Source organism: Cyrtonyx montezumae, unplaced genomic scaffold (genome assembly GCF_038088225.1).
Source record: "Cyrtonyx montezumae isolate F1298 unplaced genomic scaffold, pur_monq_1.0 scaffold_3, whole genome shotgun sequence".
Lineage (NCBI taxonomy): Eukaryota > Metazoa > Chordata > Aves > Galliformes > Odontophoridae > Cyrtonyx > Cyrtonyx montezumae.
The window spans coordinates 29,116,842-29,135,679 of NW_027072034.1; the positions used below are offsets into that span (position 1 = coordinate 29,116,842).

Below are 18,838 nucleotides of genomic sequence, written 5' to 3' on the forward strand. Positions count from 1 at the left end.
CAAAAGAATGAGCTTTTGGCCTTTAGTATCCAAAGCTCCTTATATCCAAGTCCTTTTATGCTGTGAATAATTTTGAAGTTGAATTTGTTACAGACCTAATCAACATATGAAAGATTTCAATCAAAGATTCTTCAGAATTCAGTAATGCAATATTGATCCAGAGAGATCATTTAGGTCAGGAAGGTTTTTTTTCTACCTTTTTTCTAATCCCCACTTCTTTTGCAACTCATAACATTTTCTACTAATCTATTCAGGTTCTTCTCTGCCCTCTATAAACCGGACAGATTTCCTAATTTTTTCTCAGTAGAGCCAAAAGTTTTAAGGGCGTCTTTGACCTTGCCCACACCTGGCTGAGCAAGAACAAGCAAACGTTTTGTATCCTGATTTGCATGTCAGCTATTCAAGTACGACATTTTAGAGAGTATCAATCTCATTTTGCCTTTGAAGCTCCAGGATTTGATTTTTTTTTTTTTTTTTAGTTTAACTACATATGAACTAGCAGACTAAAATCTATCTGTCACAGCAGGGTAGTGGTTAGAATATAAACATATTCAACCTCTTCTCCTACGTGTTTAGAGTGTCTGGACTAACTGGCTTCAAATATTCCTTCCAACAGGGCCTTATCTGAATTATTATGCAGAGGTGTGTCTGACTTCTGTGTTAGGCCAGAACCTTGCTGGAAATAGCCATTCCTAGTCCCATTTTTTCAATCATTTTCGAAATTACTTTTTCCCAAATTGTACACATGAGAGGGCAGAGATCAAGAGAACAAGACACACTAGCTCTCAGCAATATTAGGCTAATTACAGCTCTTGCCTCTCCTCGTTCTTATATCCTTCACTGAAATTAGAATCCATGATTTTCCCTCCCTTTGCTTGGGCTTCAGGCTGCTGTGCTTTATGCTCAACCCCACCTACTTCAGCCTTTCATACACGTATTTAGTTCCTGCATTTTTCATTTTCTTGGAAAATAAGTGGTGAACATAGTCTTTAACAATTCTACTTAGTAGATATTGAGTGAGAGAGGAAGTAAACATCTTAACTAACAGAAGTGTTACACGGTTCTTAAATGTCTTCCCACATGGAGATCCTTCTGTCCCATATCTTTTCTACATCTTTCAGACCTTTAAGGGTCTGGGCATCAACAAGCAACTTTCTTAGCACCTAAGCCAATTTCCTCTCCAAGAACGTAGACCAACAGGGCACAGGAAAAGCATTATCTTTTAACGAAGCCACTAATTGCATTAGTGGTACATTTTTCTACTTGCTCTTTATTAAAGCTAGGTGTGTATTGTTGTGGATTAAGACCATTAATTTTTTTTTTTAAGCATAAATGCAAACAGACTTACAAATCTGACAAAATTTCATGCAATAACATTTATCCTGAGTTTCTTGAAACTAACTGCTTTCAGTGTTGCAGTTCTGTATGATATCTATTTAAACCTGGTAAGCATGTCCAACTGAGAGAGGAATTACAGAATAAGGCCACAAATGTTTAAGTCACAGTCAAAAGAATATTACAGGAAAGTCTGGAATAGTACGCAGAGCAGTGGAGATACACTCATTTTGCTGGCAGAACCAGCATATTTTTGGATTAATTTCACTGAGCTTCAGTTTGGCTGAACAAGCAGAAATTTCTGAACTGAATTCAGCAATCTAATTTTAGTTAAGCATGGTTGAAATCAAGCCATATGCATGAAACACAGCCAAAATTTGTGGATTTGATTTATCTGGACTCATGGATTCAATAGAAAATACTACAGAGTAAGCTACATTGAAGGGCATGGTCTCGTAATAATCCTTTTTTGAATCTTTATAGCAAGGTTAAGAAACAGTAGAGAATACGTACAGAAAATTGCAGCTAATTTCTTAGTTTGAGCCTGAAAACCGTAGAAACAGCAGGAGAACTGGATGAAACTACTTCCAGAGCTCTGCAATCCCTGACAGACAAACAAAGATGAACAGAAATAGGTATGTTTTCTAAAGTTGCACAGAAAGGAAGAGAAACAGCTGCCCTTCATACTCATTCATTCATTATATTCTTATCTAGAACAGTTTTAAAAATGTATAAATATTACTTTAAGGATTGCTGTATCTAATCTCTAAAATCTTTCCTGACCTAGAGTTTTTCATGGAGGAAAGGACTCAAGTATGACAGCAGTTAAAACCACCATAATGGAAGTTAATTCAGAGTCTGAAAAAGTCATTTATATTCCTGATCCTCCTCTGTTCTTCAGAATGACTGACCACTTCCACTCTTCAGAGAAGATACCTTTTATCTCTAACCTCAACCACCAGAAAAATCATGGCAGCATCAGGTATGGAAACGAGGCAAAATCCTGTAAAAGTAAAGACATTTCCTTCTTGTCTCATAACTGTATGCTAGACTATTCTTATCTGAAAGCCAACGTACTGTTTAATTGCTTATCATTACACCCTTCTGTTCTGAACAGGACTACTGCATTCATTCTGGGTGAAGCATAATATCATTTTACAGTGATCTTACTGAACCAGTGAGTTGCTGCAGGATTAATAAAATTCCATTTGTATTCCTAAAAGATAATCATAAAATTGAGTCTTTTTATTGGCTGTAATATATTACTTCATTTTTAATATGCATTTGGCCTCATCCTGTCATGTATCAATCATCACAACCTCAGTGTTACATTTTCTAGTATAAAGTATCAATTCTGATGATAGCTTATAAATCATATTAGCACAAATCAAGTAATTTCTGGAAGCTTGAGTCCTTTGAGTAGCAAAGGGATTGTAGTGAATCCTAGATGACAGCAGACTGTTTTGGCTCTTTACTGTTTCCTTTCATAAGAGCTTTACTTTTAATAAGTGATCCTGTAAATCTGGCCAAGTCCTTTAGTTTCTTTGAGATTCTATTCCTGGCAGCATAACACTTCTCAGGATTGTGATCTCAAGATAACAGCATCCTAGAAAGTCACTCTATTCCTTTTTCTGTTAAAGAGAATAGAATTTTTTTAATAATCCTTTTTCAAGAATAGGATCAAAATAGTATTTTTAAGCATTTCTGAAGCATCTCCTTTCTCTTTACCTAGCAATTTAGCTAATACAGAAGATGATTTTTACTGGCCAGATTTAAGGAAGTTAAGCCTTCTCGATATGTCTGATTTCCCCTACTTCCCCTCTCCACCCTTTCATTGTAGAATGAGACAGAATTTCACCTACTGAGTGGAAGTTAAGAAATAATGTAGCACGGGATTGGATTTATTCTGCAAGCTGCCGTCTCCTGACTCCCCCTTGCTGGTTTCATGCTGCATCTTGCCTTGAAACAGATCACAGAAACTAATTTCAGCATAATTGACATCAGATTATGACAGTTTTGGTACCTACCTATCAGAAACAATACATCTCCTTACTCTTAAATGCCACATTTAAGTGTGAGATGAGTGTGCTTGTGCCACTTCTCAGTTATTTGTCCTTTACTGTTAATCCTGCCCTGCACAAAAGAAGTCTGGAGGGACAAACCCCTGTGGTTGCAATGAAGTGCTGTGGAATTCCAGGCTGTTTTGGTTTTAAGATATAAATGTCAAAGACACAAAAAGTCGAGCACAATAAATCAGTCACCTCACATGTGCCTGCATCAGATGTATGAATAATTCACAGGCCTTTGAGAGAAAACCATGCCAAATTTTCTAGCTTTTACTAAATAATTCTTGGCAGCCTATCAGTTCAGGCAGTATAACATGCAAGCTTGTTGAGAAAGGATGTTTTCTCAAAAAGCACTTTTTTTTAACCTTAGTTGCGGAAGAAAGTTTGACATGTAATTACCTTTTCCTGGCAAATTTAGCAGGCTGTATAAAAAAAACACTTGTTCAGTTTTGTCAGTAGTGACTGCAACACCTGGAAAATGTACATCATGCAGGAAGTCCTGCAAAATCACACCACTGTGTCACAAAATGGGGAAAGACTTTGCAAAAAGGAAGCACAGTTAACGCTTTTGTTAATGTACATCATACCTCAGTAAAAGGGGCAATAAGTAGTACCTATTTCAAGTAAAAATGCCTGTGTATTTGGGACAGGGGCCTTTTTAAAAGAAAATCAGAAGTTTAGTGGTCTAATGCAATCTGCTTTTTGCTATTTTCTGCCCACTATTTCACATAAAAATCCAGGGCAGACTAGGCTTTTAATGCATTTGCATTAGCAGATGTACAGCACCCTAAGACTTTGAACATGACTATATTTTTATTAGTAAATGTTATTTTCTTGCACTTTTCAGTGAAGTTATTTTTACAGTATTTTGGTTATGTAACAAACACAATAATAAACCAATTTGATACTCATACTTCTAGCAGTTTCCAATTCCATGCTGAGAAAATGCCCAGGCTTGCTTTCACTGCAAAATAAAAGGTTTCTTAAAAAATTCCCGTCAGATTACTTCACTGACTCTTGCTGAAGTCCCATTACCAGTTTGCTGTCTGTATAAACACTGCTAAATATGTCCTGCTGATACCAGCTGATGCACAGCCGTGAGATAAAACGTTGTTTGTTTGCTTTTTAAAACTTCTGAGTGTAACACAGTACTCCCACAGCCTTCGCTTGCCTGCTGAGTCTGAGGCTGAATAGAAAGTACTGTGACTTAACCAATGCTTTCATTATCAGGGGTTTCGGTGCCATTAAGGGCTTGTCTAAAAACTACAGAGCTGTTCGAGGGCCAATACAAAATCTCTTCACAGTCACCAGCTTGGGCTCTGGCAGTAACCTAGGCATGGAACTCAGACAATGCATGCTGCTTCTGGATTAAAATTAGCTTATGTATCCCATAACTCTAACCCTTAGAGGATATAGAATGTAACAGAGTGATAGGATTCCAGCTACTACTGTATTCAAATTCCTTTTCAGCAGTAATGTTCTTCTTAATGTACACTCATATATAATATCTATGCATTGCATCACCCCATAGGCACGCTATATATATATATCTAATGCATCAGCCATTTAATGCATTATCAGACAGCTGCCAGGATTTTGTATCACTGTGTATGTATATACAGTGACTAGTGCTAAAGGGCATTACTGTAATCAAAATGTTAAACAGAAAAAGTGTAGTTTGTGTGTAAGTAGCTGTGTATACATTTATAAATAATTAGGCCAGGAACTAAGTGATAAATATGAAGCTATCAAATATCCATCCTCTCTCTGTTCCATTTCATCCTTATGTCCCATCCCCTTTCTTCTCTCTAGCTTACAGTTCCCCAAGTCTTGCTCATGTCGTTTCTCTCTGTAGTGCCAACCGTTCACTCTTAAGGCTGTTCCTTGGGAATCCAAGGAGTCTTTCAGACTGATAACATGTGCTGAGCAAATTAATTCCAGCTACATTCACACCAGCTCACTGATGTCAGCGGAACTGCACGGTAGCAGGCAAAGACAAAAAGGTAGCCTAAAGGCTATGTATTACAAGGAAAGAATCCTGATTCATGACCTCAAAGCAGGGAAGCCTTCATAAATCAGTCTCCCACTGCTGGGTTCTTCCCTTAATATCTTGCCTTTGGTTGGTAGCCTGAACCACCTTCTCCTTCCAAAGAACAGGGAACAACAGGGGGGAGGGGAAACACAGGAAAGAGTGGAATGAGCTGACATTTCCCTTACTTCTTTCTCTAAGCAATATGGAAAATTAAAGCAGAAATCTAGAATTTCTGCAGCACATGCAATTGCTCATTGTTCAGGAATTTCTCTGTACAGGGGAGGCAAAGTGATCTCTAATTGTTCAAATTCAATTTCAACAGCAGCACGATACCATGAAAAAAACCTCCCACATCTAGTTATAAATCAATACCCATTATAAGACTCATTTTGCCAGGCTTATTAGTCCTGGAAATGTCACACATGCACACACAGTTCCTGGTTCAAATGAGTCAGGTCAGGCCTGTGCCATTCAGGATGGCACTCACATTTTGCATGGTTTCAAATCACTACTGTATTTCCATGGATAGGAAATATCAGCTACATTGCATTTCTGTGGTAACATAGAAGAGGTGACCTAATCTGAGGTAGTAACCTGCTAGTAAACAGATATTTTAGGAAAGAAAGAAGCATGCTCAAGAAAGTAGTTTGTGTTATCTCCTTTCACTCAAGGAGCTTAAAGCGCTAGTCATAGAAGACACAGGTTATGCTACAACACACTTGTTACATTCCCATCCTTTCCAGCAACAGCCAGTTTTACTGAAGCAGTAGAACAAAAATGGGGCAAAGCAACAGTAGCCTTGACTTATTAAGATCAGCCAACAGTGAATGACTGCTTTAGGACTGCCCTAGTATACATCTCTATTTATAGAGCATCTGGTGCTGCTGGTAGCATGTAACAGTAGCATTTAACTTACTACCAGATATATCCCTCTTAAACACTCTCTTGTATTATCCACCTTCACTATTAGTTCTCTACTATTAAGCACTGGTTCCCTGGAATAATTCCCACCTAAGTGTATTTCATTTTGTCCCACCTTTCTGGACATTAGAAAGTCAAATCTCCCTTTTCAACAGTCTCTGCCTGGTTCCAGAGAAGACTTGCAGCTACTGAAGAGGTGATACCATCTGATATCTCTTGCCAAGAGATATTCTATTCCAGCAGACAGGTTAGAATCCAGAGTATACCAAGGCAGAAGGAGCTTTGGTTTGCCAAACAGGACTGTAAGCCCAGTGGCACAGAAGCAGTAGCTCCCTCAGAAGCAGTCATCACATCTCCTCAGGAAGTGACATGTTGCAGAGCACTCCCTCTTGATAAAATCTCTCCTTTTCCAAGCATTTCACACTGTGTTTCACACTCCTGGCTGGCACTCCTTCCCTCACAGCCATCAGTCGGGTGCTGGTTTCAGGACTGACAGCTATTGGAAGTAGCGTGGCCAGGCACAAATGTTGTCATCACAGTTCATTAATCCTTTTCTAATTAGCATGAAATATATACAGCTGTTACATGAAACAAAGATGCAGAAGAACAAACTTGCACTACAACAACAACAAAGATATTAAACATACTGTGTGGGAGCAAGCTGCTTTCAGTCATACAATTTCCTCACTGCTGACAGGCTACACAGATGTCCTTTCACTTGTAAACTTCATAAAGAGGCTGGGAGGTCTCAGGCACTTCCTTGATTTTCCAGTGAATATTTTTGTCTATACAGAACACCAGACTGAAACAGACTAGCTCCCATTCCTCCCTTCCTCTGCAGGTTTTGAGCAACAGGAATATTATAGGAATATGTGGAATTCAAACTTCTATAGATATATAATATAGTCGTATTTTATTAGTCAACAGTCAATATGATGGTAAAGAGAGAGAAGACAATAGACATTTTAATACAATTTTTTTTATTGCAACTCTAATTCTGATTTTTATAAGTCTTTTTGTATGGATGTAGAGGTTTCTGCTAGTGCATCTCTGTCAGGAGGAATCTTTCTTCATAGAATTATCACCTACTTAACTAAAACAATTTATAAAACACAAATGACAAGTTGGAGCAAACTTGTAACAGCAACTTTACTGCAGTTACAGTCAAACCCCTGCAGGAAAATAAAAGCAATGGCTGTGGCCATTACACATTTCACAGCAAGGGAGATGATGGAATTGAATGTTGTCATGGTTGAAAGCTTCAGGGATCTCATACACTTCATTAAGCCTGCCTATGAAATGCTAAGTCTCACCACGTTCCCTCACAGCAAGATTCCCAGTACACACAACACACATCATGCCAAGCCTCTGCAGTGCTCAAGAACATCAGCCAGATCTAGCTGCAGTAAGAGAAAACATAGTAGTGTCTTAGATCTTCCCAGTGAAATAAGCTGTGGTCTTAGCAGCAGGTTTCATTACTTGCTACACACACATAAAAAAGACACATATAGAGCATTAATACTGAAAACATTGGCAAAAATGCATTTGAAAACATTTCTTTGAATACTGGTATATTTGCTCATCTGTAAGAAAATGCTGATGCCTTTTGGACAAAGGAAATGAAAGAGGTGGGGTCTGTGCCACTGCCATCCAGGATTTACCTTTGGGAAACAAAGGAATACGTAATGCAGCCATCCTAATTCCAATCCTGCTGCCTGTGAGGGGCCATTGTGAAGTCTGCAGGGGCTAGAAGAACCACTCCCAGAACATCCTCCTCCCATCACCACCCCAGCCCTGCTGTGTCTGCTCCCAGCACGTGAGAGTGCAGCATCTAATAATAACCAGGAGCGACGAGAAGAGCAGGATGATGCAAAGGTATCGCAGGCAGCTCTATATGGGACAAGTCAGCTTGCCCTAGACTGCAGGACTCAGAGCCTTTCTTAGGACTTTGTCCTGCAAGTGGTGTAACTTTCAAACTGGAAAATCTGATGACTGAATACTCCATCATTTTTATCTAAGCAAAAAGTTCATTTTTGTAGTGTTTAGTATTTCTGGTACTTTATCTATTGATTTGTAACTATTCATGCTTCCTAAACAAAGAGTTATAAAACAAATTGAACACAGTCAGGAGAAAATGCAGACATTCTTGAGAAGCCTGAACCACATTTTTCTCGAAGCCCAGAATGCTGATACTGCTATATTTAGTGCCTTATTTGGTGGGAAAGAACAAACCACTAAAAGATTTCTTCCAGCTTCGACTGAATGCTGCATCAGAACAAAGGTAATTTTACAGATGACATTAAAGTGGACAGAAAGTGAAAACCTTTTTATTTACTGTTCTTCTGGAAGATCAGCTATGTGCTTCTTTTACTGGAAAATACTGCCCAAAACTATTTCCTAACCTGGAAATATGTTATGATGAAAGCTAGTTGTATTAACCCCTCTGCTTGGTTATTATCATGGAATGTAACAGGAATTTTCATATGCTTTGTAAACAGTAGTCTTTTGTTTCTTGATTCTTGAGGGGAAAAAAATCCCCAGGATATATAATTTATTTGGAATTTGACAGCTTAACAGTGTAGAATGCATTAAATAGTTGAGACAGGTTCATCAGAGCAATGAAAAAGGTGAAAAAAAAACCTGTATGCAGTGGTGGGAGTCAGAACAGTGATGTACTACCAAAGATCAAAGCAAAATAATATCCTGTCCCTTTAAGAAACCAAAAATAAAACAGAATACTTTCCTCATCTAGATCCCGACACTGCACTCAGCTCTCCAGTCACAGGACTCTGACTGTGGGGAGTTCATTGCCGGATCAACGCAATGAAGTGTAAAATACAGACATAAGGCAATGCTAACGCTAATGCAAGCCCAAAGTGCAGAGAAAACAGTTCACACAGCAAGGTCAGAATATTATTCACAATACCTACAGAATCCAGCACTTTCCTTTCTTCAGTTTATTCTCTTCTCATTTATATCACTTCTTTCCCCCACTCTGGTTATGCACGGCTGTGACTAATGAGATTTGTCGCAATTCCAAAACCAAATATGTATGAAGGTACTTGTGTATGGTGTTTGAATGGGAAAGCAGGTGAGCGGAGAAGGAATTAAATGGAACATCACATTAGTAACCATAGCAGCCAACAGCATTTCTTCCCATGAGAAGCTTTCTCTGGTGGAGGCTGGTTTCCCTTTCTACGAGTTTACTACACTGTTTCCCAGAAATGGATGAGTTCTTGCAAATGGTCCATTGTGACTGGACTGCCTACTGTTCAGTGTCACTAGAAAGATCTTCCTGAATGCTCTACCTCTCCTGATGATGAGGATTACTTTGTGACAGACAAGGACTGGATCTCTTGCAAAGATATATTTGCTAATGACAAAGATTTCCCCGTAATTTATTAAGAAACACATATAGAGGTAATATAGATGGACAAATCTTGGTTGTAATTGCAGAGAACTGCCTGAGCTGGCAGTCAAGTTATTTTAATGAACATCCATTCGATTGTGTCTGATACTCAGAATTTAAACTATATTCCTTCAGATGATTTTGTAAAGAAATTATGTAACAAAAGTCACCTTTATTAGCAAGGATGTGGGAATTTTATATAGCCATAATGACAATGCATTTAGCATTTGAGAATACCAGAAGATATGCGTTCTTGCCAGAGGTTGGGAACAGAGAGACTAAAAAGTCAGAAACAGTTCTCATTTTCACATGAACTTTCTGGAAAAAAAAAAAACCAAACCATAAAAACAGATCTAGACAAAGAATGTCACAGGAGAGCGAAGTGGTCTTCAATCCTGTGTCCTTTGGGCCACTCAACTGATCATCAGGAAACAGCTTGATGCTGGCCACTTTACTCTCTTTGGCTTCACGCTTTACATTGTTTCATCTTCAATTTGTCAACTGCTCTGCACAGTTACTGCACCCTGAGAATACTGCCATAACCATTGATCACATTCTTCTAATGAAGTACATCCATCCATCCATCATAAACACCTCAAAGTGATTTTTTTTTTACTTGAGACAAAGACTCCTCAAAATTGGTGTCATTTTCACAAAGAATTTGCAGAAGGATGTGAGAAAATCATATTTGCAGTAGATGAATTTGCAAACACCTGTTCCATGCAGAGAGTAATTTCTCTTATTAACACAAATTAACTAGTTTAAATACATGGTGTAGACATGAGAAAGGGAAGAAGTTGTTCCTCTGATCAGCTTCTCAGAAATGTAGTAGAGGGATGGACTCAAGAAATGAAGTATTTGTAGAGAAAAGCCAAAAGCACCACACGATGAGTAATTTCACTCTAAGCATACAGAAACTGCTAGGCAGGTGAGATGCATACGTTAACGGTTTTTCAGGCTCTGTTGCTTCAATCTTCTCACAGTGTTCTCACATACAGCCAAGACAACTCTTGCCATTTACAGCTTTTTCAAAAAGTATTTACCCACTTTGCCTCGGAGGTGTGTAGTCATTATTGTATTAGGGAGCAGGAATCTAAACAGATGCTAAACATAGTATTTAGAAATCTTGTGCCTCTGATGACTACCGTATTTTCAGTGTACAGTATATCACTATACCCAAGGAAACTGTGGAACTTTACGAGGGCCTGGCAGCTACGTAATGCTCTAAAACCTTGCTTTTCCACTTTCCAAGGATGAGACATTAAACCAAAGTTTCAAAGCACTGCTGCCTCAAGGAAAGAATTCAGCATGAAGTGAGCTGCTGCGGTTGGACCAGTTTCCCAGCATTTTCAGTGCAATTATAAAACAAGGTTAACCAAAGAGGGATTGCAAAGTAGCAGAGAATGCAGCTGTACAATAGAAAAGTAAATATTTTGCATATTAAAATATTCACCTTGGTGTCTAATGCTATTTAAACAACAAGCAGAATGTTTCAAGTGAGATGTATTGATAAGTAAATCAAAAGGGATGTGTGATTCTGTACTAAGTAGTAAAATCTAGAGCACTCGGTAATTTAGCTGGGCAGGTTGGAGGAGGCTGAGAGGCAAGTAATAGATCAGGAAGAGTCATAACAAGAACAAGTAAGAGATATGAAGAGCAACAGAACAGAAAGAACTAATCTGCAGGCGGAAAAGCAGGACATTTAGAAAGAACATCTAGGTTGCACAAGATAGAGAAAGCATACAACTAATTTTAGAAATCTGTTTTTTAAAATATTAGGAGTGGAAAAAAAGTGTAATGGCATATTCAAAGACAAAGACTGGTAGGTTAATAAATTGCTTACAAGTAAAACATTGCATAATAAGCAGAACAAATCCATGAACGATATGATCAAGGCTCCTACTTTGGCTTGACTGTAAAGTCACAATGTGACCTTCTGCTTGTCACTACAGGATAGATCCAATAAAGGACTCAGGCACCTTAAGCCTGACTTAGGCAGATTTGAGGTGCCTAAGATCCAAAGTATGACCTAAACACTCTGCTCTGTGACTTATTAACCCCAGAGGAACTTATCACCCAAAAAGGAACATGCATTTACTGCTCAGTTCTTTGTGCACACAGACAGTTCAGTCAGCAAGGGCATGCTGTGCTAACTTGCAGTGGGGCTACCAGCACCATCCTCTCTGGGCTGCACTCATAAGTTTCCTTTCGGTAGAAATGAGGTAAAAAGGACAACCAATGCAGGCTGGGACTTCAATATGTGCTCAGGATCCGTCTGTACTCCTTTTCTTAAGAGAACAGTGACACATCTTCAACAGAAAGGTCATGATAATGTCTCAACTTAGCTTGAGCAGTAGCCTGGAAATGGCAAATCTATATCCAAGAATGTGTGACCCTTTTCCCTGTCCTTGACTGAGGGAAAAAGTGAGAACGGAAGCAGTGATCCCACTTTCACCTTAGAAAACATGGCAAATATTTGTCTCCTGGTGAGATCTACACCTTTGAGTGAGTTCCAGGTTCTGGATCTGAGGAAAACGTTTCTCACAGCCCCATCCCGGTTACCTAAGATGAGAAGACATGGGGTTCTACGCTAGTCTTGAATTGAAAAAATTCACAGATATTCCAGTTTTTAGGAGAGGCACAGATCCGTAGCCTCACTTTTTGCCAAAAATGCTGCCTGATGCAGTATGAGGCTAAAGTTAATAATTGAAATTCAATTTCACTCAAAATCCAGGTAAGAAGCAAAGTAATTAATAATGTTGGGATAACTAAAGGCAAGGTCTCATTAAAAATGGAGTAACTTGTGAAAACATCACAAAATGCAAATATGCCATACCAACAAATTCACGAAGAAAGGCTCGGAGACGTAGGACTCTCCAGCCTGGAGAAGGATGAGAGGGATCTCACTACCATTTACAAACATCTAAAGTGCAGGAGTCAAGCGGGTGGGTGGGGGCAGGACTCAGTGATCTCCAGAGGTCCCTTTCTACCTCTACAATTCTGTGGTTCTTAGAAAATGGAATGGACAGAGAGAAAAGTATCACAAAAAGTAACTACATTCCCTGCTAACGTTTAGCAGCCCGAATATTTGACATTTTCAATGAAACCTAATTCACAAATTAGGTATTTTTATCATTTTTGCAAAAAACCTAATTTCTTAAAGAGTGATGATATAATCAGAGTATTATTTTGATATCTAATTGTTTATGTAAAAATATACGTATACATATATATAAAGTATTTTTGGGTTAACTCACACAGAACTGCTCATTCTAAGAAAAAAAAAAATCCTGTTGTTTCATGGCTCTTTTAATTCCTTTTATCCCTTTCATTTTCTGTGATAACTTCTTGAAAGCGAAATAAAGGAACAGAAACCTATGTTGCAGAAGTGTTAGGACTATAAATAGGAGCATGAAAAAGGCAGGTGCTGCAAAAGGAATATAAATTATTAGCGGTAGCTGAGCTGAAAAACATTGGGTTTCAGACCAACACCACTTTGGAGTTTGAATAGCAACATTAGCTCGACCGCACTGCACTTACTGCACATTATACATTTCGCAGTCTAAAAACTGCTGAACATATATAACGCATCTAAATTAAAGGTGACCTGGAAAGAATCAGACATATGCCCTTCTTCTTAAATGACAAATAGCACGATTTCTGTATGTGTTTTTGCTTGTTTGTTTGTTTTATTTGTTTTCTGCAGAGGTAGGTTGTACTGAAAGTTTGGGTTCTCTTCGGGCTGGAAGGATTATGCAGTGCCTGGAGAGTGACTGAATGGTGCAAGGAGTGACAATTGAGCAGCTTTGGGCAGAGCTTGGTGACACAGAGCAGCCGGTGTGACTGCTGCCCAAAGGAGTGGATTTTCAGTCTGAGCGTATAAAGGGATTTGTTTGCTTTATTTAAAGTTGACTTTTCAGCCACATCTTGAATTTTATGACAGCACGAAGTTCCCATTAATTTTAGAGGACGCATTTAGCTTAAAGCCTGATTTGTCATTCTGAATCGCAGAAAGAAATACTGAATTTGTTTGAGACTACACTTGGACTTCAGCAAAGCTGAGCGAGTCCCCAGGCATGCCTAAAACAACGGTGGACATGAAAACACAACAGTGGAGGCAAACTTCAGCACGCCCCTCACTCCTGCTCGGTTTGTCGGGACTACAACGTCCTTTAGGAGCCGAGATGTCTTTCTACCGGCTCTAACCCCCCAAACCGCCCTCTCTCAGCTGCCGGCGAGCACGGCTGCAGCTCGTCCCACGGCGGGCGGGCGGGCGGGCGCTCCTCGGAACCACGGGCGGTACGGCCGCTTCGAGCGCTGAGGGGAGGAGGGAGGGGCGGTGTCACCGCGCGCATGCCCGCCCGCCCCGCGTGACGTGCGCGGTTGGGGCAGCCCGGCCGAGATCAAAGCGGGCGCGGGGCGAGCCGGGCCGGGCGGTGGCGGCGAGGAGAGCGACGCGGGACCCGCCCGCCGGATAAAGCCCTGGGGCGGGCGCAGCGAGGGGCGGGAGCGCGGCCAGGCGGGCGGGCTGCGTGTCGGTGCCTTTCGTTCCTCTGCGTCTCTTGCTCGGCGTCGAAAGCATCGCGGCAGCCGCGCCGTGGGGCATGAGGGGCCGCGGGGCGCCGCGCTGCAGCGGCGGCTGTCAGCGCGCGGCTTAGCCGGAACGGCGACGAGCGGGGGGAACGGGCGCGGCTCCCTGCATGTGGCACGCGAGGAGAGCCGGGCGGCCCGGCGGCAGCAGAGAGCAGCCGCCCGCGCGGTCCTGAGCGCCGGGCAGCCATGGATTGCAGCCTGCTCCGGACCCTCGTGAGCCGATACGTGAGTACCGCCCCTCCACCCCCTGGGGCGCTCCTTCCGAGCTCGGGGCGGCCCGCTGCCATCGGTGCGAGCGGGGTCGCGGCTGTGCTGCTCGTTTCGCTCTGTCCCCGTGGCTCAGTCCGGCTGCGGTTTGCGGAGCTGGACGGCTTCAATAGGCAGTGCTCGGGGTAATCCTCTGAGTAGATGCGCTCGGTCGGATTCGAGTCCTCCAAACTTGCTTCGGGGTCGGGGAGTTCACCCTACTCGCTGTTCTTTCCCGCTCCCAGCGCCTGAAAGCAAACCAGTTAAGAGCGGGTCCAGGTGTGGAACGAGGTGTGTAAAGCGCAGAGCTCTGTGAGCCGGGGGCTGGGAGCGGCCAGCACGCAAGAGGATGCGGGCTGCCGCTTTATGGGCGCGGGGAGAAACTTAGAAACAATTGTTGCGAAGAGGCGGCGGGGATTTCCATGTACGCACGGCTCTTCCTCCCGTGCAGGAAGTGTTGTAAGTCGGGGAACTTTCACGTTCTGACCGTAGCTGTGTTTGGTCAGAACACTCTTAGCTTTGGGTTTTTTTGGTTCTGCTCACCTCATGCCTGCCGAGCTGCATACAGATGGGGGAAAAAAAAGAAAGAAATCCGGTGAAAAATAATACTGCTTGCGTTGTTCTGTAGGATGATGAGGGAATGGGTGAGTACTGAACGCAGCAGCGATGAGTCCTTAAAAAGTAAAGCTGAGGAAGTAGTGTAGAAATGATGAGGCATGAGAGAAGTCTCTGTGGATGTGCAGCACTCAGGTGAGCTGTGCTGTGCTCTGCTTAGGAACAAGATCAGTCTGAGAGCACTGATGTTGCACTGCTGATCTTCCTGTGGGGTTTAGCTGAAGATTTTTTTTTTTGTGTTCTTGTAGCTAGAGCCTTTGCAAATACTCCAAAAATCATACTGCATTCACTGTGTGTAGAGCAAACTGTGATCTCTAGGCACCTTTTGCATAACTTCTGCACTAACCTCTCTTTCAAACTAAGCACTGAATCTGATTGAATAAATCTGATTGAATTAAACTGATATTAGCTGTAATTTCTATTTTAAAAGGTGAAGACGTGTGTAAGTGAACAGCATGTTGCAAACAGTAAGACACTTGAATTTCTGAGCTGCAGACCATCATCGTGCTCCTGCCCTGCTGATGAGAGTAATACAGCAGTCTGAGAACCCAATGAACCACTTATCCCTTGCGAGGAAATATTTCCTAGATCACTCTGCTTTATGTGTATGCTGTTTAGGCTGTCTGGATAACTGCCTGGCTCTTCCAGGCTGCCTACTATATTGTCACCTGTTGTTTCTTTTTGCAGTACTTTTTCTCAGTCATCTAGTCAACTTCTTGATATGTTTGTCTAATTTTTTAAACAAAATTTTTTCCAAGGGAAGAACACTTGAGGAAAAGTCGTTGTCAGTTAACTTGGGTTGATTATTTCAGTAAGGCCATTAAATCTGACTGATGGTTGTATTGTTGAACCATGGAGAAGAGGAAAAAACACTATTATTTTCACTGCTGTATCTGTACAAAAAAGTTAATAGTTTGAATGGTGTGCTGAAACTAGCTGCTGTAACTGGGGAGCAGATGTATGTGTCAACAGTGTTGCTCAGCAGTTGTTCCTCTGAGCTGTGTACAAAACAGTTATGATTTAGAAGTGTGGATGAGTTTGCCTTTTTCCAGCTACTTCTTAATGAGGGAGAGTAAGCCGTGGCACTTCTGCAGCAAAGGAAGAGATGCAAGGCCAAGATGTATCAAAATAAGCTCACACCAAGGATTACTTCACATCTATACAGATACTATTCAGCAATTGGTGGCCTTGAACTAAGAACTGTCATTCTCCAGGCTGTGCCTGGAACTTGGTTAGGTGGATCTTCCCTGAAGCAGAGCAGTCTTGAAGGAAGCTGGAGATGTTGTTGGGGTAATTGCACTGTACTGATAGAAGCTTCTAATGCAGTAGGCTCTGAGTCCTGTGCAACTGTTTTCCTTTCTCCCTGATACATTTTGTAGGGCCGTAAGTGCTGGAAGGTTTCCCTGCCTCCCTCCCCCCCATTTCAATTTTTTTTTTTTCTTGCAGTCACTGTCCTTAAGCAGTGCAGAATATCCCAAAGGCTGTATGGAAGCATAGTGGTGGCTGGGCACTGTCAGGTCAAGCTGACATCAGTCTCCTGATTAGCATTTTCTAATATGTATGCTGTTCATCTGCAGTGAGTGTCTTTCATTTGTTTGTATCTTCCAGACATTGGAACCCTTTAGTGACATGGGTTGAGTCAGACCCATGTTCAGCATGCTGGTCATACTGTATCTTGCATCTCTTTACCAAGGGATGGAATAGACTTCTAGAAGGATAGAGGCAGTGATAACATAGTCTTACTCAATTTCAGAGTGGACATTGCGGTCTTCTGCCTCTTTATATCCATCCTGCAAATTCATTTGCTTTTGCTCTAGTCCTTTCTGCATTCTGTGGCTGCAGCCATACAAAATTTATAGGGCTGTTGGGGAAGAATAACTTGCTGTGCAGAGGGTGTCTGTTTCACTGCAGTGCAGCTGATCTAATGTTCAGAGTAGTTTTCTAAATGCTTCTTGATCCTCCAGTCTGAAATAAACAGTGCAACTTCCTGTTTGGGTTTGAGAATAGTCTATATATTTTGTTGCTTCAAATTGTGTTCACTGTACCAGAGGCATCTTTGAGTAATGAAGTAGAAACAGGTTTATATACTGCTTTCCACCACATGGAGCAACAGGATCTGAATAAAGCTTTCTGTAATTAAGATAGACTATGGCAATTGTTTGATTTACTTTCCCAAAGAAGGGAAATAATGACACTGTGAAGACTGCATGAAAATCCCCTTTGGGAGTAGAGGTGGAGGGTAAAATATTGGAGGTCATATATTCTTTGTTATAATATTAACCTTTGGGTTGTTTGTGTGTCTTCCCTAGAAGACATGTCCTACCCCACAGTGAGCAGCCTCCCCATCTGAGAAGGCAGAATGCACCCTGCCCTGTGAGTGCCTCAGAGTCAGTGATGAGCAGAACTTATTAAAAATGCACCTTATTTAGGGTAGGGGGAGGAAATAAGAATATCAACATAATTAACACTGTGTCCATGGGTGATATATGGCCTTCAGCTTCAGACTAGACTTCTCAGAATACTTCTTAGGTATTTTTGTCCATGTAACTGGTGTTATGTTAAATTTGTCTGCTAACTTGTGCTGTGGGGGTGAAGGGCTTTGCTGATCTCAGGATTTCTGAAACTCTTCAGAAGAGAGAAGTTGAGAGAGAGCTAATACTTTCAAAACAAGACTTGATGCCATCATTCTCATAAAATACACAGTTTTTCATTTGCTTAATGAAATGTGTGTGAGTGCCTTGTGCCTTCACAATAGCTGTTTATGGCTGACAGTGGATTTGCATATGCATGAATATTGTTGACTCATGTCTGGGCAACCTGGAAAGCATCACTCTTAGCATACATTTCTTTGGACACTAGATGGTCACTCACCATCTTGCAGCAGAAGGTGACTGTTGTGCATCTGTATAACAGCTGACCCCTTATCAGTAAATACTCCTGGCCAGGTCAATTGCTTTGAATTGTACAATAAGTATTATTGGCCAAGGCTGCATTGCTGAGCACTTTTGCCTCTATTATGTAGTATACTTAGAAATCCTGCCACTGTGTTGCTTCTCCTCTTGTTTTCCTTTTACTCTAGGAGTACAGATTTGGATGTTAAGTATCTGTTGCTTGTGTAAGCATCTCTAAAGGATCATAGCAGCATATAAAGATTCACTTCCAAAAAGCAATGATTTACAACAGCTCTGGCCTCTGGGAACCTTCTGGTCTATTAACTCTGTGGGTGTTTCTGAAAAATCTTCTTTTGGGAGGATGAATAAATGAATTTACAGAAGGATGCTTTATTTTTCACTCCTAAAGACAAAGTGGGTTGACTTTAATTGTAGTTTGAGGTGACTGACTAATCTGTCCAGGAAGTTACGTTAAGATTTTCTTTTTTCTAGCGTGTTCCCTGCTAAATTTTGTCAGCCTATGAATTTTGGTTAATACTTCAGACAATTGTTTCTATTTTCAATATAAATACAAAGCTAAGCTGTTTTCTAATTAGATTTACAAAGCATTTTATCTGTAGCCTTAATATAAATGAATACAGAGCTTTGCAATTTTTTTTGTGTAATGGTGATAGAAGGTGAATATAACTTTCAACCTGAAAGCTTGAGAGTTGTAAGCTTTGGTGTTCTA

At 40.9% G+C, this 18,838-nt stretch overlaps 1 protein-coding gene across 3 annotated transcripts in view; it reads left to right on the top strand.

Annotated features, from left to right (window-relative positions):
* The first annotated feature begins 14,375 nt into the window (after positions 1-14,375).
* Positions 14,376-18,838, top strand: part of ATP11A (ATPase phospholipid transporting 11A) — a 122,005-nt gene continuing 117,542 nt past the window's right edge. For all 3 annotated transcript variants that reach the window (XM_065741053.1, XM_065741051.1, XM_065741052.1), the window contains exon 1: positions 14,376-14,581. In XM_065741053.1, the coding sequence (XP_065597125.1) occupies positions 14,543-14,581 (39 nt within the window). In that variant the 5' untranslated portion in view covers positions 14,376-14,542. The remainder of the gene's footprint in view (positions 14,582-18,838) is intronic.